Source organism: Barbus barbus, assembly GCF_936440315.1.
Source record: "Barbus barbus genome assembly, chromosome: 26".
NCBI lineage: Eukaryota > Metazoa > Chordata > Actinopteri > Cypriniformes > Cyprinidae > Barbus > Barbus barbus.
This window is the reverse complement of record NC_136754.1, coordinates 24,920,282-24,941,528: the sequence shown is the minus strand read 5'-3', so window position 1 is coordinate 24,941,528 and position 21,247 is coordinate 24,920,282. Positions and strand designations below refer to the sequence as shown.

Sequence of the window (21,247 nt, the reverse complement as noted above, 5' to 3'; positions counted from 1 at the left end):
CCATACAACATTTTATGTATAGAAGAAATTTCCATTACTATGCTTATTGTATGCATACATTTGTAAGTGCGCTTTCGTTTTGTAGAATTGCAAGACCAGCGCATGGTGGTGGAAAGCTTGCAATGTTCCCCCAACAGCTAGATGCTCTCATTGTTGATATGTTCCTTCAAAAATAATGCTGTTCAACTGTGTGAGTAGTTGAAGACCATGTAAACTTTGAAAGATTGTCCGCCTTTCAACCATTGACTGTTCCCTTTGAGCACAACTAATAAAGGGTCAAAAATCTACAATATCAGTATGTGCTAATAAATGTAGATTTTCAATTGATGCTTACGGACCAGTTCTGTGCAACTAGCCTACAGTAGACTGCACTATATTAGAGAGTATGTAAATCAGGAGAGCCTACAAATGCACTATTGCAGAAGTCTGTCTTTTTCATTTACTAAAATTACTTCATTTTGTATTTATGTTTGAAATTAATTTCATGGAAAGGCCCTATGAATGCATTTTTGTATATACCTTTACATTTATATTTAGTCATTTAGCAGACACTTTTATCCAAAGCGACTTACAAATGAGGACAATGGAAAAGTATACGAAGCAATCTTACAAATAGAGAAGAGGCAGGAACATAATTAGCCAACATGCCATAGTGGAACATGCAATGTTAAAGACAACAGAATTGGCCTATGGTGACAGAATTGGTGCCTATGGTTGTGGAGAGTTGTCAAGGCTGGATTTGGCACAGCAGAGTTTTTGCCCATTGCCTGGCAAAGAACAACATTGGCTGTGATGTGGACAAAGTTCTCTGGCCGAGCCTTCAATAACACAACATTATGTATGATAAACATGTTTATTTATCCATCATACAGGAATGTTTGTAGAGCTTTTGGACATGTCAAAAAAGACAGAGCAAACAAAAATCTCAAACAGTTGAATATTATTTTGTTTAAAGGCATTGAAAAGGTGTAAAGTGGAGAAATAATATAGCGGCGCATTGTAGGAGACAAATTAAAACTGCGTAGCTCTTTCAGGCACTGGGGGCGTACTGCATGGCAAGCCTGTCGAATTCATTCTCCTGTGGGAACATAATGGAGTTTACAATGTCTTTATTAAACTTAGTACTTAATTTATATCACAGTTTCTCAAGTAATGCCTTCTCAGAAAAGAAAAACAGAACAAGGTGTCCTGTATCACACTAAACAATCTTACCTTAGCAAGATATTCTTTAATAAATGGATGTGACTTATGTGCATCTTTCAGTTGAGACAAATATCGATTTGTCACCTGCGCAGAAACAAAGAAACTATGAGCATCTCTGCTATCCTATAAATAACTAATGCTTCCTCCGGGGTATAAAATGCTTTCGCATACACCGAAGCACGCAGATTATAGTGTTAATCTTAACATCCCACTGCCTCTGTAGCGGACTGTGCTAAGAACATTTATATTTATAAAGTTCACCTCAGGAGGTTTGCCCAAATGCTGTGTCAACACAATGAGGTTGATGAGTGTCTCTGGGTGGCTGCTGTCCTGTAGAAGATAAAAGGACAAATCATGACATTTCACCGCAGTTAAAAGTGGACCAAAGCCAGCTCATTGAATAATCAATATGAAGCACAACTTAATGAGTTCTGCTTTCAATTTCAATAGTAATTCCAGTTTTCAGCCACAAATGCTTGTTTTCCTTGCAAGGCTATCAATTTGCTGCCTTCTATAGGTCAACATAGGAGATTAGCAGAAAAATTAAGCCCTGATTAGATTGTGATTCAGGATAGCATTTCTAATATAGTCTGAGTTTGGGTTGCTTGCTTAGCTTGAAGTTCTTGGATTCAACCAAGAAGTCAGTCTACACTTGTCAAATTAGACAAAACTTCTTGACATTTGCTGCGCTGAAATCCAGGCTCTTACTTTGTCCAGAGCATCCTGTAGTACTGACTCAGCCTCATCCCACTTATTCTGAGCCATGTGACTTGCAGCCTGACCGTTCAGCAGCAGCAGTGTGGGCGAGTTCTTGTCTGACATTTCCTGGAAGATATAGTACGCATCCTGCAATTTCTCTCCCCCCTGTTGGTAGAGGAAGAACGAAAACACATTCAATTCCCAGTCAAAAACAAACAAACAAACATAAAAACAATATAGAATTCAGCAAAAACTGAACAAGTAGCCATATGCAGAGATTTTATAGAAAAACAAAATCATTACACACTTTTCAACTCACGTTTAAGTGCAAACAAATGTAAATTGATGCTTTTAGTAGAAAAGCAAGTTATTCCATTTTGATGAAAGTCTAAATGTCTCTGCACACCGAGTCTGAAATTTTCACATGCGTTTTTTCGTATTCATTAGCCTACAAATTTGTCACCCACAGAAACCTTGCACACCGAGTCCGATGCGTATTAATTAACCTGTTGTGAAAATATTCGCAAAACAGTAGCCTACTAAATGGAGTCTTCAAGCATTGAGGATGATTTTGTTGTCCTCTTGCTTCCTAAAGGGGTGGCTGACTGGTTTTTTCTAGGCTTGATTGTGTTTATGGGGTGCAGTCAAACATGTGTTCATTCTTCGTTTTTTTAAAAACGCATTATTTTTCACATAATTTACCTTTAGTCTACACCTGGTGTATTCATTTCCTGGTTTTATGAAGCCCCTCCCTCAGAAATATGTGATGGGCTCAGACTGGTTAGCTGGCCCAGTGTGTTTTGATTGGCTAAACCGCCTCTAGTGTGCATCTAAACGTCCCGCCCCTCACTTCAGCAGCATGTGTTCCGGTTGTGTTGTAAACAATGGCGTCGTCTATATTGCTTATCAATTTGAGCCCGAATGAGACCCAGAGAATATTAGTGAAGAGGATCGTGCAGAACCTGTGCAAGCACGGCTCTTACTGGTATGGGGCTTTTTTTTTTTTGCTGTTGGTTAATACTTTTAGATATGCTGTTATTTGTAAGTGCTACTGCTTCTGTTAGCTTTTAATATACGGTTTTATTCTGATTAAAGCTATGTGAAAATAAGTGTATAATTGGAACAGTTTGTTGGAGCTGAAGAGAGAGAGAGAGAGAGAGAGAGAGAGAGAGAGAGAGAGAGAGAGATGCAGAGCAGAGTGTGTGCAGAGCAGAGTGTGTGCAGAGACAGGGGACACGAGGAACGGTATTAAGAACCGTTGCTTTAGAAGATTGATTTTGAAACGAAAACTTGACGAAAAAGCCACCGATGGTGGTCCAACTAATGCAAACAGTGCAAAACACACCACAAAAACTGGGCTGACAGATATTCAACGATTGCCTGACACTGGCTAACAGCCAACTTGGTGTTTCACAGCCTTTAGACAAGGAACGGCCAAGAAAATAATTTTTCACATTTACTTCAATACTCACAATAGCAAGGTTGACCCAAGCGGTAGCAAGCTGGGTCAGAGTGGCATCTTCATCTTGGTCTTGCATCTTCTTTAATTCCTTTCTGTGGAGACACCGAACAACACAACAGATAATACATTTACTATATTATATAATATATTTAAAGCCATTAACTAAAACCAGGTTTAATTTTTATATTTGTAGCAAAACAATCATAAAAGTTACATATATCTTTTTAAATAAAACATATATATATATAACATTAATACTGTACATACAAATCTAAATAATATTAAAAATGTATAAATTAAAAGAAATACCTTGCCATATCAACCCTGTCCAGCTTTAGAAGTATCTGGACAGTCATGGCCATGCTATAAGAGAAATACAAATAGGCAGTGAGCAATTTATGGATTTGTAATCCAATTTGTGTTAGATTAAATCAACAATTAGTGAAACTGCCAGAAAGCCTCAGGACACTCACCACTCCAGACTGTCTCCCTGGTGCAGGGTACGTAATGCAGCATCTGTGTTCATCTCATGCAGATAGATGGAAGCCGCCATCAGCAGGAAGGTGGTGTTGGAAACATCAACACTCTTGGCCATCTTTTTATCCAGTTCTGCCACTATTGCATCCCTAAAAAAAGTATAAGGCCATAAGATACATTAATCAGTTCTTGCATAATTCAAGGCTTCTGCAGGTTTTATGAAGATGTTTTTAAATGACAGAAAAAATGGCTAAACTGTGTGTTTATAGATTTTATATTGTATATATGGTCTGCTATAATAAAGGTAAAAAGACAAACCTCTTGCCTTCATTGGACATGAACTCTGCAAACATCCTGACAGCCTGCAGCTCTTCAGAGGAGCTGGGCTTCATGTCATCCAGTACAACACCATACTTCCTCTGAGGATACAGAAATCATCACTGTTAACCACCTAAGTATTGATTTTATATTAAAAAAGGACATTCTTTACTGTGTTTGTTCTTCTAAAGATGAAACAGCTGTGTATCTTTACTTACAGGCGGGTAAAAGACATTGTAGCTGACAGTTACATAAAACTATAATATGCAAATCAATCTAAATTTGTATAAGTGTTTATTCCAAAATCAAAACAATAACACAACAGACTGATGAACTTACCTGAGCAATATAAGCTCTGTACAGAAATATGTTCCTCTCAACATCCTTTTCTGGACTTGACGTCTAAAAGAAATATACAGCAGTTATATGTGGTTGTTTGTCATTTGATAATTAACTTACAATCTTTAAATAGGTACGTGATATATAGAAGCTATAAGGAATTAGCCGTTAGCTAACAGACATACTCTTGAGGAAGTGTTTTCGTCTTAAGACTATTTTTTTTGCAGGACACTCACCTTTACTTTCTGTGCTTCGTTAATGCAGTGTTGATAGCTGCCGATATAAAAGGCGTTTTTCACATCGAACAGCTCATCCACTTCATTCTGCTGCGCCGCCATGTTTGTGGAACATAATAACCTTGGCCACGTCACCAGATGAATTCAGTTCGGTCTCTGGATGCTGTCCTCTTGTGGCAAAGCAAGGAATATGTGCAACATTTAGTGCAAAATGAAAATGAAAATTCAATTATATCATTTAAATTTGCCATTTTCTACACTAGTTTTAATATGCAAATTAAAAACATATTTTAAAGCTTTATATGTTGCAAAATTAAAATGAAAATGTATTACCCAGATTGATTAGATATGTTTAACATGTCCAAGCAAAAACTGTAGCAAAATTATCATTTGGTTGTGTTCGGGTCAAATTGACCTGGAAAAGATTTTCTTTTTCCTGAAAATACTAGTTCACGTTATCGCATTGGACTCAAACTTACTGACTTTGTTCACGTAGGGTATAAGTACTTCTCATTAATTGTTTTAGAATTTCATTTTTGGTGGGTTATATTTCACCTAGTCACACTTGTGGTGTTCCCGGTCAAAAATGCAAGTAGGGCTCGCTGCATCCTGCGGTGGCCATCCAACCCCGCCCACATCCAAGTGTGACATCATATTGGTAGGTTTAGGGGTGGAGATGGGGTGGGTTTAGGGATCAGGGCGTGGAGATGGGTAGGTTTAGGTAAATGTAAGGTGGGGGGAGCTGGATCTGGATCCAACCACGCCTCCTGGATCTTGTGGGTTGCAGCGAGACCAGGGCCGGTGCCAAGGGGGGGCACTCGCGGGCCGTTCCCCCCCAAACGAGTTCCTGTGCCCCCCCCCCCCCCTCCATCCTCCCCCATCCTTGCTGAACACGATCGATTTTGAAAGCGAAAGTACCGATAAAAGCTGTCGACATTGAGATGCGTGCCCCCCCCCCCCCCTAGAGATTTAAATGCCCCCCAATGGAGGTGACCTGGCGCCGGCTCTGAGCGAGATGCTCCTCCACAAATGACTGACTCCAAACAACTGCTTATAAATCTCTCATTATGATATATTATCACCAAATATTTGATTCAATTTTTTTTTCAACTTGTTTTCTTTCGTTTAGGACTGGTTTTGTGTTTCTATTTGCATCTGATTAATCGTAGACCTCATTTATCTGAAAGTAGGCACCTAAGTGAAAAAATATTTTTTTATGAATAATTTTCACAGTATGAGATAAGAATTCTGAACATTTCTCATAAAATGTTTCTCACACTAGTGTGCTTTAATGTTTAATCAGGAAGTTTGCTTTTTAATGCAGAACAGTAGTGTATATTGTTACAAAAGTTATATTTTAAATAAATGCTGTTCTTATTGAACTTTTTATTCATCAAAGAATCCTGAAAAAAGTATGACTGGTTTCCAACATTGATAATAAATCATCATTGCATAAAATGTATTTTAAAGTATATTAACATTTTGTGGCTTATTGCAAAAATATAAAATATTAATGTATCCGAACTTTTGACCTATATATTTTTTTTTTTTTCTTTTTTTTTTTTCTTCACATTATCCCCCCTTTTTTTCACATTTGAGCCCCGGCCCCTGAGGAACTCTCTGCACGTCCCTGTTCAGGTGCCACAGAACACGCGCTATTTTACGGATTAAAAATAAAAGAGTAATACAATATAAGATAAGGTTGTAAATAAGTGTCGAATAGCACTGTGTGTTTGCTTATGTGCATCAATCTGAGTGTAAACAGTGAGAGATGTTCAGGCAAGTGAAAAGCGTTTGGTTAATGGTGAATACTGACCTATTGTGTGTCCTGTTGCCGAGCCCCGTCTTGATGTAATGATTGACAGCTAGGGTTGCTACGCGTTGAGCTCTCTCGACCACCGTACCATTGCCTATAAAAGGCCTCTCAAACAAGGCTCTTGTACTATCCTGGCATTCCTGTTATTGTTGGAACCATATATTTACTTGATATTAAATTATAGGCTATTTATATGAAACCATATTTTATTTATTTGAACCACGCTTTAAATATCTGTCTTTGTGTGAAAGAAAGAACTTTAGAAGTTAACTTAACTTAAGTTGACTCAACTTGTTTTTTTTTTTAACAGCGTGGGTCTCTGGTAAACGATTGTCTTCTATTGGCGGTATGTTAAAATCACTAAACCTAATGGAATTTGGCCCAAAACATACTACTGGAAAACATTTGGTAATGGATTTAATGGTTAACAGTTGAAGGTTTGTAATGTTTGTATAAGTCGAAACCATTAGAATGTCTGTGATGGTTTCTATTATCATTATTGTTATTTTTCATTAGGGATTTGTATAACATTATAATAAAACAAACTTGCCCTGACCAGATATTCAAGTGCTCTGTGTTCTGTGTTTTCTAAATGTACCACTGTGTCTACTTGTTTTCCCAACAGCAAAAATATGCTGATATTGGTAGTTTAGTTTCAAGGTCAGAAAATGTACAGAAATTATCTTGTAAATTAAGACAGTTGTGGTGTTTGAAACCGACATAAAAATCCTATAATTTGACTTTTGCTTTAAAACCTTAGTTACTGATATAGCCCTTCCTCATGCTACAACTAGCCCCGTGGCTCACCTGTCTTTTTTTTCTTCTCTGGATTACTTGTGGATTATTGTAATGTTTTTATCAGCTGTTTGGACTCTGATGGCACCCAGAGGATCCATTGGTGAGTAAGTGAAGTAATGTTAAATTTATCCAAATCTGTTCCAATGATTGAATTTTCATTTTTGGCAGAACTATTCCTTTAATATTTACAAAATGTTTAGAAGTACTGTACGTGATCATATCATAACTTTGAAACTTTGTTCACTAGCTCACTGCATCTCTCTACCCATCTTACTTTTCAGTATACCTGTTTAGTTCTTTGCGAACAAACTGTAAAATGTACTGCCAAAAGTAGATTTTTTTCACTCAGTACAGATATTGATAGGGTATACTGAGTATCGTTGTAACAAGTTTTATACACAGTAGAAATAATATTCACATTCAGGAAGGCTGTTAATGGAATTTTGTAGCATCTGGGGCTTAGCATAAAAGGAAATATAAAGGAATAAAGCAAAATAAAAAAAGGAAATGCCAGTTTTTATTAAGTCTGAGTTGGCCTTACAATTTAACACCAGTGTCATATACTGATTAAGTTCATAGCAGCAAGCAAATAAAGATTTTTTGATGTCAGGAAGGTTGAAAACGGTTAACATTTCATGGCAAAAACCGTATTGTAAACTGTGAAATACATAACCCAATACAGTGCTGCAAATATGAATGCACAATACAGAGACTGTGCTCATACATGTACATCAGCAAACTGATACTGCAATACTGATACCATAGTCATAAGTTACCATAACAGATAACACAAAGACTATATGTAATCTAACAGAATTCAAAGGAATAAAAACAATATACACAAGGTTCATTCCTGATCCATTATTCAACATTATAACAATGAAGAAAGCAATGGCTCAAATTTTGAGGTCAGGGTGTAATTCAGTAAAGCACAAGGAACCGCTCTTAGAAAGCTAGCTCCCATTCCATTATAAAAACCTCTGACTCCATATTTCTCATAGATTCCAAAGAGTCCTTGAAGAGCATCTGTAGGCTTCTGTGAGCTGGAACAGAAAGCTGAAAAAACAACATAGTTATCAAATATTTTTTAGTAAATGCTAAAGAAATTCATAAGACAAATGCTATACAACACGGTTGCACTGTATATTTGTAGTAACAGGAGAATAATTACTATTCCTGAGCTTACTGCACCTGTTTGAATACTCTCTGTATGGAAGAACAACTGAAGGTCAAGCTTTTTGCTGTTTTTGCCCTCAAACCTTTGAATAATGCTTGCTACCACAGAGAGAGTGACTAAAATGTATAAAAAGTAGCAACTTCTATAACACTGGGAGGCCTTAACATCATTGAAAACGCTAACAAATTAAATTGTATGTGAACAGATCTGTATTTAGTGCTCTGAAACAAGACTGACAGCTATATTCTAAGATGAGGAAGATAAAAATGTACATGATTCCACAGCACAGAAGACATTTTTTTGATGAAAGAAAACATTTATCCAAGTAATTATCATCAGTTCAGGTTAACGTTCACCTTGTGCTTGCTGGTGTGTTCTGATGACAGCAAGAGGGTAACTGGTGGCCTGTCCTGACTCCTGATGCAAATGCTGCAAAACTGAAGAGGAAGAGCTTGGAGTCACTGAAGTGCTCTGGATCCTGTTTCGCCCAGCTCATAATTGACTGCCAGAGGAGAAAGGTCTCATGTTAGTGATTAATTCATGGGTGAAATAAAATCAAATATTTGAAGTTGATTGAAATTAGTCATTATAATCACACATAAGCACATCAATGTAGTGGTGGCAATAACTGTTATATTATTACAGTGCAGTATTAAAGGCTGCTATTGTCACGGTGCACACAGCAGGGAGGATACAAGAACACGCAGACGAGGAGTAAACTCAAATGAACAGTCTTTAATGTAGACATCAGGGCAAGGCTGACAGACAGGAACACCGGGGAGTAACGAGTAGACCAGACGACATGAAACTGAACAGGTAGGAACTTAAATACACAGGTTAATGACTAAAATACAGCTGGAACAGAATTAACTAATAATCACATTAAACAAGGACAGGAAACAAACCAAATATGGACACAAGAGGCGGGAACACATGACACACGACAGGTCTGACAGCTATATTTAGTAAAATTACACTATTTTTGTGCAGTGGTCTAATGACAAATATGCAAAGTGATATTTTTTTTTTTTCAAAACACTATAAAAAAAAAATGTTTCAAAAAGTTGTTTCAAATTAAAATAATGTGTTACCCCCGCTGACTTAAAATTTGTAGTTTATTCAACTTGACATTTTAAGTTACTCAATGTTAATTTAAGGGACAACTAAAAATTTTAAGTCAGCGGGGGTAACAAATTATTTTAAGTTTAAACTACTTTTTTTTTACAGTGTTACAACATAATAGACTGTATAATTTTGAACATTTGAGTAATAATCATCAAACATGTAAAAAGGTCTTAATCTGGATTTGGATATACTGGTTTAACTTAACATATTTAAGTTTTTAACTTCATATATTAATTATATTTAATATTTGATGTCAAATATTATTGAATAAAATCTATTAATGTAGATTTTTTTGCATGGAGCACATTTTAGGATAATATTTTCTTCATTGATACAAATAATTTCATATAATAAAAAATAAAAACAAAATATGAAATATGAAATTACTGGTGATTAATGGTACAAAATGTCACATAATAAAACACACAATAAGATTTTTAGTTTTAAACTTTTAGCAGTGTTCTTTAATTAACATTTTATTATTTTATGTACAATCAGGAAATAGATGAAACTTACAGCTGTGTAATTTAGGATGTTAAGAACGTAAAGCTTGCAGTTTGCCTATTCAGCAATAACACTGCCTGAAAGTGAAAGCAGTTTGTCTCTTCTTGATTGAATGCTCAGATACGGTACCTCCTCCAGTGCCCTGAATTACCTGATGCACTGCACATTCCACTCCAGCATAAGGTATCATGCAGAGTATACTGGGTTTGAACCCTCTGTAGAAAGCTGACACAGACTCGTTCTGGTAAATCAGTCTGGCACATCCCAAAACTCCATTATAGGTACCAGCAGGCTGGAGATTGAGTCTAACTTTCAACATCTGCCATTAGAAGAATTAACAAATGAGTCAGCAAATTAGTGTTGATCTAATCAGTCGTAATTGTGGATGTTAACTACAAGTCAGTTTGAATGCATTCCATGTCCTGTTGATGAAAATGACTATAATATATAAAGTAATTGTTTGTATGAATTGAGTTTATTTCTTGTAATTCACAATTATGACTACATTCATAATCGTGACTGTATATCTCAGTGTCGCTATCTCACAGTTGACTCTTGTGACTTTAAATGTTGTTTAACTTTATATTTTGCAATTGTGACTTTATTTCTTGCAACTTTAATTCTAGCAATCAGGGCATTTCTTATTTTAAACGTTTTGTCGCGATCAATGTCATTTTAGCAACTGTGAGATACTATTATGATTTTATTAATATTTTAAATATGTTTTTATATTTTATTCATTTTAATTTCAATTCAAGTTTTAGTTGTGTTTTGTCTTTCTTGTCAATATAAAGTTTTACATCAGTTATTGTTATTTTAGTACAAAAATACAATACAATTTCCCCATTTTTAGTTAACATTTATTTTATTGCAAGTAACAAAAACATTATTTGTGCTTTTTGTGTTCCTTTTTGGTCACAATTACCGACGATTAAATGTAGCTATTTATTTTGCCATGCATTTAGCTGTTATGAGGCAACAGGCTTGTGTAACAAAGCTACATTAGACGTCATTCTCTGTAGGAAACGGAAACAAGCATGAAAATAATACAACACAAAGATCACTTATACACCTAATTTGCATCCATATTTGCTCTTTATGTTGTTGTATCCTGCCTTTGTCGTAAAGTAAATTAGAAAGTAATATGATATGGATATTTCTCAAAGAAACTATTACTTTTTATGAGTGTTACTGGTTATTGCATGAGAAATTCTTTGTAAAAGTTCACCTTCTAGATATAAATGATTACAGACATGACAACTACACACTTTCTTTAACAAACATTTCACAAACAACACCTAACAGTAAGGAACTCCAACCTGTTGTGTCACTGTGATACCTCTAAGGGGTAGAACACAGCATGTGCCACGGCCCCTGACACACAGCCCAGTCCAAATCTTTGTAGAACCTGGTCGGAACACACACACACACACACACCTAATTTCAAGACGACACATTCCTGAACAGGAATCAAAGCCCCACTCCCAGACTGGCTGGCCGATCTCTTGCCCTGAATCTCTTATCTCGGGAGAACTCTAAAAACCCAGAATATATTTGAGAGGAACATCTGGATATCTTTAAAGAACAAGGAAAATAAGACAATATTTCCTAAATCTGCTGGAAACTGGTTGTATTCATCGCTAAGAGTAAAAATAGAAGAGTTCCATGCGTGTGATTTCCCTCAGGCTGTTAGAGCATTCTTGAAAACGAGCATTAGAACCTAAAACTCTTCAGATCAAAACAATTCATTGCCTAAATTTGTGTATCTATTTGTGTGCTTAAGTCTTCTGTTTGTGTGTGTACGTTAGCTTAGTATTGTGTTAGAGTAGGGAAATAAACTTTGATTCTATTAAGAAATCTCATGTCTGTTGCTATGTGATTTTTCAAGTCTGAAATTACTTGCCAAAAAGATTGCGTACCTACGCTCAAAATTTACTTATGCTAATTTTACCCAATGTCAACATTACATAATCAAAGTATTACTGTGGCCACAGAATTAGTCTGAATTGTTAAGGCATACTGGTTAATGTTTGCTGGACAAGTCGTTAATGAGGTATGATTTAGAAGGTATATGTTGGACATTTTGATTAATAACAATTAATCATATAAATATCGAATCCTAAGAATGATTCCCTAAAAGCTAAAATTAGAACAATAGTTCTAAAGTCATTACACCTTTGATGGACCAACAGACTCTCCCTCTCGCCAAGTGTGTACATCCTCATCTGCAAGGACAGTGAGATAAAGAATTAATGTTTGAACATTTGTGCACAAGTGAGCATCTACACCTGGGCATAGATGAAGCACTGAAGCATTGATTGTGGTGTTCCATTAAGAACATTAAGAGCATTTCCTTGCCACAAGGATCTAAAACCTCCAGTCTGCAGCTCTCGGAATCCCAGAGACACAGCTTTGGATAGAAAAACCTGTTTAGCATATTGCACTGTTAGGCTATTATTGTCAGATCAGACACTCACAGTTACAAGTTAAAATATATTGTGATTACTCACAATTTAACTGAAATTCAAATTATTTCTAAGCTAACGAATTGCTCTGATTGTACTTTTCTTGAGGCTTTTGATTTGAAAGATCGAACAAAATTCAAAATTTGAAATTTGATGCAATGTTCAGATTGTTCTGGAAATGTATGCAAAATGCAAATGAATGCATATTTCATTAGAAAATGTCCAAATTGCACATTTAAACATTTCAGAAAACTTCAAATTCAAACTGCTTCAAAAAAAAAATGCTTGCAATTCTTAATGAAATCAATCAGCTGGGGAAAGTTTGAAAGTATATTAGTACATTTTTTCACCGTGTTCACCGTATGTTGTCTGGCCTATATGTAAAAGAAAATTGCAAATGTATATATTTTTTCTTTTCTGGCAAAATAAACCAAAAATATTAACGAGTCATCATCATTTCTTGTAGGTGTATCTTCTTTGGTTGCACTAACACTATTTATTTATTAGCATTATACTTTATTTCCTTTGATTTTACAATCAAAATGGCTTTTCGCTTTTGAAATATTTAACCTGGAGTCATCCTGAACCCCAGGTACACACTTGGGTTATCTTTTACAACTACATCTCTATAGGGTTTACAATTAATCCTGAGTATTCATATGCTGACATTTCACAGCTGATGTTTATGCCTATCCTATTCAATTCTTATTTGCATATTTGCAGTGTCAGTGTCACTGATGGGACAAATGCAGCACTTGACCTGTTTACACAACAGCTCTAGCATTGCAGCGCTAGCATTCAGTGTGAAAAGCCTTACATTAAAGTGAATTCAACAAGTGTAGTCAATTTTTTTTTAGTTATGACTAACAATAACTACCTGAAGTTGTGTCTTTAACATGTCTATTGGTGCTGTCACAGTTCTAGACACAGCATCTGCCAATCCTGCGGCCAATATAAAGTTCCCCCAGATAGACAGGTCAGTCTCCTGCTGGGTTAACTCATCAGGCATAGAGCGACTCTCTCCTACACCTAAAAACACAACATCCTTTTATAAACCTGATTATGAACAGTGCAGATACGTGCAAAATAGTAATAGTTTAGCTAATTTACCATTTACTTATGTCACACTCGTGTACAGCTTTTCTGAGGAACACAATGATTTTTAGATTGAAATCTCCACACAAAGTCTGCATACAAAGTTTGAAGCTCCAAAAAGCACATAAAGCCATGTATAAACATAATTCACATGCCCCCTGTGGTTTAATTAGTGTATGCTGAGGCGATGTAATCACTTTTGGGAGGGAACACACCTAAATGCCACTGCTGGAGCTGAAATGTTTTGTTTGTGTTCTGCAGAACAAATACAGTCTTACACAACAGCGATGGCACTATTTTATAACATTACAATATTGAGAGAATTTTCCTTTTAGGTGAAGTATGTATTATGTATTTTCTTAAGTATTTAAAAGCTGCAGGTTATGTTTCCAGGAAGATACCAACTCTCCAATGTTTTCTGCTGGGTTAATGATGACGTGCTGGAGGAATTCCTCCCAGTCTACTGTCATAGAGTTTTCTTTATCCATCCTAATGACAATCAAAATTAACGTTAATAATCGAACTGATTAATAACATAATCAATACATGCATGTAATGCATTTAACTTTAACTGTGTAAGATAACAAAGTCTCTTTGAGATTTACATAAACCTGTATATGTCAAAGTATCAGCCTCATTTTACACACATGGAGTGATCTTGATGCTTGTGACTTGGTAAACAATGCTTTATAATAAGTATCAAGGATAAAATATTGCAAATGTAAAGGTAACGCCATCAGGCCTCTTACATTTGAATGATCCGCTTTGCGTTCGGTTTTGATATGACCAAACCTAATTCCTTAAACAGAGACATTATGTCCTCCAGGTCAATAGCCCCTGTATCAAAGGAATAAAGTTTTGCCACTTTCTTGGTATTGCTTTGTGAGTTGAGAGCACATCTTATATCCACAGAACATATGGACATTTATCACAGACAGCTTACCACATTTATTTCTGTCAAGGGCATTGAAATCTATTTTCCATTTCTTCTCTTTGTTCATCATGTAAATGAGAAATTCCTGATAGCTTAGACATCCATCCTCATTTTGGTCATAACTGGACATGATAGCCTAAACGAAAGAATCATGTTAAGCCTACTGACAATAATGTAATCCAGATACATATGAACGAATGAATACTTTTGGCTACATCTCTACAAATGTATCAGTATGTATTGTCTTATTGAACCTTTTCACAAACTGGTTCCACACCTATCCTCCTCATTTCACTCTGCAGCTCCTCTGTAGATACAAACCCGTCTTTATTCTTGTCGAGTTTATCAAACAAGCCGCGGAAGTGATCCATGATTATTATTGTTAAGCTTTCTAGTGTAAAAGAAAGAAAAAATGTTCGTATTTAAGTGATACGGGAAATAGTTTTAAGGAGGGTAAGTCTATTAGTTTAATTAGTGGTGAATTACTGTATTTTCACCTTATTTACTCTTATCTCTCCAGAGAATGGAGTACAATGTGGTGGTCCAGCTGAATCCCAGCATCTCACAGACACAGAAAGTTCATGCTATACAGATGCTAACCAGCAGATGGAACTGTGGGGGCTATTATATGGGACAAGCAGTGCAGTTTATTAAAGTCAATATTGTTTACAGACCAAACATGGTTATTTCTGGTTATTTCCTTTATGTTGTACTCCTATTAGTTTTGTTTTCTAATATTTTTTTCAAAGATTGCTTCAAGTATGCACAGGTCTGAGTGAGGAGAAGGTTGGGATGGGGAGGAAACTGGATCTTTTTCTGGCAGGCTACCACCTGCCAGTGAAAGATTGAACTACTATTCTTAGAGTGGTGCCTTTTATTATCTCATATTTTCCATCTATTTTCAGAAAATGACTTCTAATAACCTGCATCCATAGCAACAACACAAATGTAGCATTACAGTTTTAGAACAGCTGAAGATAAATGTTACAAGGAGTTTGACTTTTAGGCCGATTGTTTAGTTTTATTATTATTGTTGTTTAGTTTTATTACTGTTATTTTAGTCTAAAGGTTTAGAGTGATCTGAAGGATAGATTGGGTTAAATGTGAGACAATATAGGCTATATGAAGCACAAAAACAGAAAGGTCATTAAAGGCTACTGCAGCTAATGAAGCAGCATGAGCTAATTTTGGAATGAAATGTTACATCTGACCCACAGTAAGCATACTGATCATTCATATTTGAAATATATAGCAGGCTTTCTTTAATCAACAATGAAAGACAAAACAGAGTTAGGTAAACAGACATAGATATAGACATAGATAGATAGACTGAATTATATTTTTGATTTATGTTGTTAAGCTAATGTTTATTTTGTTTATAAGTGAAGTGAATAAGTGAAGTGACATTCAGCCAAGTATGGTGACCCATACTCGGAATTCGTGCTCTGCATTTAACCCATCCAACGTGCACACACAGCAGTGAACACACACACACCGTGAACATACACCCGGAGCAGTGGGCAGCCATTTATGCTGCGGCGCCCGGGGAGCAGTTGGGGGTTCGGTGCCTTGCTCAAGGGTCTCACCTCAGTCGTGATATTGAGGGTGGAGAGAGTGCTGGACATTCACTCCCCCCACCTACAATCCCTGCCGGCCGGAGACTCGAACCTGCAACCTTTGGATTACAAGTCCGACTCTCTAACCATTAGGCCACGACTTCCCATAGATAGATTTTGTTTTATTAGTTTCATGTGTGTTTCCTTGGTCATGTTTTGTGTTTGTTTAATACTGTGCTCTGTCTAGGCTATTATTAGCCAATGTTCATGGAAAGTCCAACTTTGATGAACTTCAAAAGATTAAGTTATTAGATGTTTTTCCTTTTTTTTTTTAAATAATACTTGTATTATTATGATGTTATGAATATATTTTAAGGCACAAATCAGATTTCAGTTCAAGGTTGATATAATATCTTTGCTACCATCTACTGATATGTCCGAACTGTAAAATGTACAGCCACTAAAATGTTGTCCCATTATCCTCAGATGACCAGATAAACTAATGAGAGTTAGACAAAGAGACACATAGATGGATGGATGGATGGATGGATGGATGGATGGATGGACGGCTGGATGGATGGATAGATGAATGGATAGATAGATAGATAGATAGATAGATAGATAGATAGATAGATAGATAGATAGATAGATAGATAGATAGATAGATAGATAGATAGATAGATAGATAGATAGATAGATAGATAGATAGATAGATAGATAGATAGATAGATAGATCTCCACAGCACAGAATTTTCTTGGAGACATAGACTACAACACATCGCTTCTGGTGCTCGAGTGAGTTTGGATTGATCTGAAATGGGAAATGACGTGCTTCAGCTACGTTCTAGAAAGCACACTCTGCTTCCAGAGCTGCACTGGTTCAGGGGAGGGAGCAATGGCTATTTAAAGCGGGCAAAATAACACAAGATCTTTAGTGCTGAGTAACCGCCTCCAAACAGACACAACAGGATCAACTGCTCATCTGTAGCACTGTTTAAAGAGGCAGGTTTTGACACCGTAGCCACGACGCTGCATTTATTCACGGTCTTTTTCAAGAGACTGACGAATCCTCGGGAAGCGGCGCCAACCGGGTCTGCATAGGAGAAAATGGGCAAAGATTATTACAAAATATTGGGAATCGCAAAAGGGGCATCAGACGACGACATCAAAAAGGCGTACAGAAAACAGGCTCTGAAATGGCATCCTGACAAAAACAAGACGGCCAATGCGGAGGAGAAATTCAAGGAGGTCGCGGAGGCTTATGAAGTTCTTAGTGATCCAAAGAAAAGAGAAATATATGACCAGTACGGCGAAGAAGGTAGGCTTGCTTTTATAATAACCTATCCATAATAACAGCGAAAATATGAATGCGTAATCCTTCTGTCTGCTAATCTCTTGAATTTATCGGATGTAATGAAAACGAATTCTCTGGACATTTTCTGGACAGTAGACTATACAAAGTTGGCCACATGGAGTCATGGTTTATTGTCCTCGTCAGTGCTCAACCAACACTTTCTTTCAAACCGGGAAAAGACTGCATATGTTCTGTATTTAAGCGTCGAAACTGGATGTCACCTCTGTTGTTGGCTCTGGTTTGACGTGCGCATGATTTATGTGTGTTTATTTAATTAGGCATACTGCAGTGCATGCATAGTAATTTAACATCATATAGTAATTTAACATCAGGCATCATAAAGCCTTTAACATCATAGGCCCTGTGGCCTGAATCTTCCTCAGTTTTTTTTTTTTTTCAGAGATAAAACGTGTTTTCTGTTAAATCTGTGCATTTCAGGTCTTAAAGGAGGTGGAGGGGCGACCGACGGGCCAGGAGGCAACTTCACCTACACCTTCCATGGGGATCCTCACGCGACGTTTGCCACGTTTTTTGGGGGAGCCAATCCTTTCGAGATATTTTTTGGCAGGAAAGTCAACGGACGAGATGACGATGACATTGAGGTGGACGGAAATGACCCCTTTGGTTCATTCACGAGTTTTAACATAAATGGATTTCCACGCGAGCGGCACGTTGGTCAGGGCGGCCCGCCGCGCAGAAAACAGGACCCCGCGATCCACCACGAGCTCCGGGTGTCTCTGGAGGAGGTCTTTCACGGATGCACCAAGCGCATGAAAATCTCACGCAAGCGCTTGAATCCAGACGGTCGGACTCTGAGAAACGAGGACAAAATCCTCACTATTGAGATCAAGCGTGGGTGGAAAGAGGGAACCAAAATCACGTTTCCACGCGAGGGTGACGAAACGCCTAATACTATTCCTGCCGATATTGTGTTTGTCATTAAAGACAAGCCCCACGCCCACTTTCGCCGAGAGGGGTCTGATATCGTGTACCCGGTCCGGATCAGTTTGCGCCAGGTGAGAGAAGCCACTTAAAAATGAATTTGTCCATCCATCCATCCATCCATCTATCCATCTATCTGTCTATCTGTCTATCCGTCTATCCGTCTATCTATCCATCTATCCATCCATGTGACTGTCTGTTTATTCATCTGACTGTAAATGTCTATCCATCCATCCATCCATCTGACTCTAAAATACAATATATATTGATATAGATAATACAGATTTTCACCTAAATTAGATGGTAATTATTTTTTTTTTACTTCCAAAAGCATTTCTTTTTACAATATTTTACAGTAATAGTTCATGGAATATAATTGTCAACCATATATGATAAGTTAAATTACAGCAGGGCTCTAAATCTATCTATTTGTCCATCCATTCATCCATCTGACTTAAAAAATGTTGTCTTGTTGAACATTATATAGATTTTCACCTTGTAAATTATATGGTAATTCATTATTTTTACTTCCAACAAATATAATTTAAACAGTATTTTACAGTAAAATTAGGCCTACAGGTTTTAAATGTATACCTCTTATTAATACCATTAAATGCAAGCTAATTTTCCACAATTTATGGTAGGTTTAAGTATGTAAGAAGTACAGTTTAGCATGTTAAATTGCCAATTAACATGATTTTACTGTAGCATTTTGTGTCAGTTTAAAAATATAAACACTTTTACTGTCTATAGATCTATCTATATGTGCAGGTTTGTATAAGGCAAGGTTTTGTAAATCTGCCTAGCTAAAAATGTCAAATTCTTTGTGTGAAATCTCGTCTCTTACATAATGCAGTTTGGACAGGAAGGAATATGAGCTCAATCAGCTGTTGTGCGATGCCAGAAAAGAGCTCGCCCACTTAAACTGTTACAGGGCCATCAAGATGTACATATATGGCAGAATCATTGGCATTCTGTAAATGTCATGACACAGAGTGGCCATCAAACCAATAAAATATGCTTTCAGGCTGTTGGATGGGATATAGACGACAAAAGGGAAAAAGTTAGTATTTTTGCACACAATATCTGCAGACTAATGAATTGGAAATATAGTAGGTATTTGCCCAGGTTACTGTCTTAATGTGAAAGTTTCATTCTGTTCCCAGCTTCCTGTTCTGATGCTTGTCATTTTAAGAAGAAAGTGTAAAGAACATACTGTGAATCAAGATCTATGAATAAGATGAAAAATGAAATTAAATGAATGCGTATCTAAAAGCAGGTCCAATTCAGTTGCAGAGTTACTGTATCAGAGTTTAAAGCATCTTGCACAAGGCATCCATTAAAACGTAGTTATAAATGCATGACAATGTAAAATTTAGACATTTATATAGCAGTTATAAATACTAACAAGACTGCTTTTATGTGTTATTTGTCTTATAGCATATTTAAAGTTAAGAGCATATTATTGTAAAGTGTAACCGATATTTATTATCCTACTAACGATTTTTTTTTTCTTTGCTCATAGTCATTGTGTGGCTGCTCTGTCACCGTGTCGACGATAGACGGTAAAACGTGCAATATGAAGATAACAGATGTTATCAAACCTGGCATGAGGAAGATCATTGCCGGACAAGGACTGCCCTTCCCAAAGAACCCAGAACAAAGAGGAGACCTTATTGTGGAGTTTGATGTGAACTTTCCTGAGAGTCTGCCATCTAATGCCAAGGATGTCCTGAAACGACACTTACCGGTCTCATAAAGTGAGCTTGGACAGACTTTAGTGACATTTCTACATGAACAATTCAGTCCCTTTCATAGGTGGACAAAGATGACAAATCAAATTTGGAGAATGTGCAATTTCTATTTTTTATCTAAATGTTTGTTATATATATATATGTTATATATCTAATGCATATATATATATATGAATTGTGTTGCATGCTTGTGTATGTCAGTGATAGTGCCAACTTACAGTGCAATCTATGTTTGAATATTTTTTTATTTTTATGCATCTTTTGAATTGCCTTTCACAAGTAGATCCCATCTGTACTGACAGATCATGTACTGTTATTCTTTCTAAATGCACAATATGATATAATTTTAGTAAATGATGGCTTGGAGTGAACTGTGTGACGGTACCATAGATACTTGCCTTCATTTGTGATAGCACTTAGCAAGACTCTACTAATGCCTTTTCAGATCTGATATGTCAGATCCTTTTAAATGTGAGCAATGGACTCACATAATGTAACTGTCTTTGACAGAGACCAAAAATTTGGTTACTTGTGCTGTGGGTTCATAGCATACCATGTTTATTCATGGAAAGTTAGGAGAGCGTTTGCATTATATTAGAATTACTTTATCTTACACTGACTACTCCTAGTGCATTGTGTTGAAAGTTTACGGTTCAATCTTTATGATATAATTTAATAAAACTGTAGGAGATACAGAATCCTCAACTACTGTACACGTGATTCATTGACATATCCGCCAGAGGACGCCACATGTTCAAAATCAGACTACACGAGGGAAATAAGGTCAAAAACAGTCAGCAACCTTTGCTACTCAGAATTAGTCATCGTGTCAGAATGATGGATATGATTTCTGAAAGCAGAAACTAGATTTTAAATCTCAGTGAAAACAATTGGTAAACAAGATTGATCATTACTCAGCCTACTAAATGATTAAAAGTGAATGGCACGAAGATGCCATTCAGAGCAGGCTACTGAGAGAAATAGACTACTAAA

The 21,247-nt window shown here is 36.5% G+C and overlaps 3 protein-coding genes across 3 annotated transcripts; 1 reads left to right on the top strand and 2 right to left on the bottom strand.

Annotated features, from left to right (window-relative positions):
- Window positions 1–511: 511 nt before the first annotated feature.
- On the bottom strand, window positions 512–4,912 carry cope (COPI coat complex subunit epsilon). Its single transcript, XM_079378426.1, has 10 exons — window positions 4,735–4,912; window positions 4,499–4,561; window positions 4,160–4,260; window positions 3,838–3,990; window positions 3,674–3,727; window positions 3,375–3,456; window positions 1,912–2,067; window positions 1,465–1,533; window positions 1,213–1,287; window positions 512–1,078 (listed from the first exon to the last, which is right to left on the bottom strand). Exons 1-10 carry the CDS (start codon window positions 4,834–4,836, stop codon window positions 1,031–1,033), a joined length of 903 nt encoding a protein of 300 aa, XP_079234552.1. The 5' UTR covers window positions 4,837–4,912; the 3' UTR covers window positions 512–1,030.
- Window positions 4,913–8,219: 3,307 nt separating this feature from the next.
- Window positions 8,220–15,019, bottom strand: slc25a24l (solute carrier family 25 member 24, like; the record flags this gene model as incomplete). The annotated part of the gene is given in 12 exon segments (XM_079379938.1): window positions 8,220–8,404; window positions 8,882–8,945; window positions 8,947–9,027; window positions 10,306–10,473; window positions 11,494–11,562; window positions 12,341–12,379; window positions 12,443–12,580; window positions 13,497–13,648; window positions 14,082–14,203; window positions 14,464–14,551; window positions 14,658–14,784; window positions 14,903–15,019. Coding segments are annotated over 12 exon segments (1,350 nt in total).
- A 2,013-nt stretch (window positions 15,020–17,032) lies between these two features.
- On the top strand, window positions 17,033–20,963 carry dnajb4 (DnaJ heat shock protein family (Hsp40) member B4). Its single transcript, XM_079378977.1, has 3 exons — window positions 17,033–17,522; window positions 17,997–18,574; window positions 20,026–20,963. Exons 1-3 carry the CDS (start codon window positions 17,312–17,314, stop codon window positions 20,257–20,259), a joined length of 1,023 nt encoding a protein of 340 aa, XP_079235103.1. The 5' UTR covers window positions 17,033–17,311; the 3' UTR covers window positions 20,260–20,963.
- Window positions 20,964–21,247: the final 284 nt, after the last annotated feature.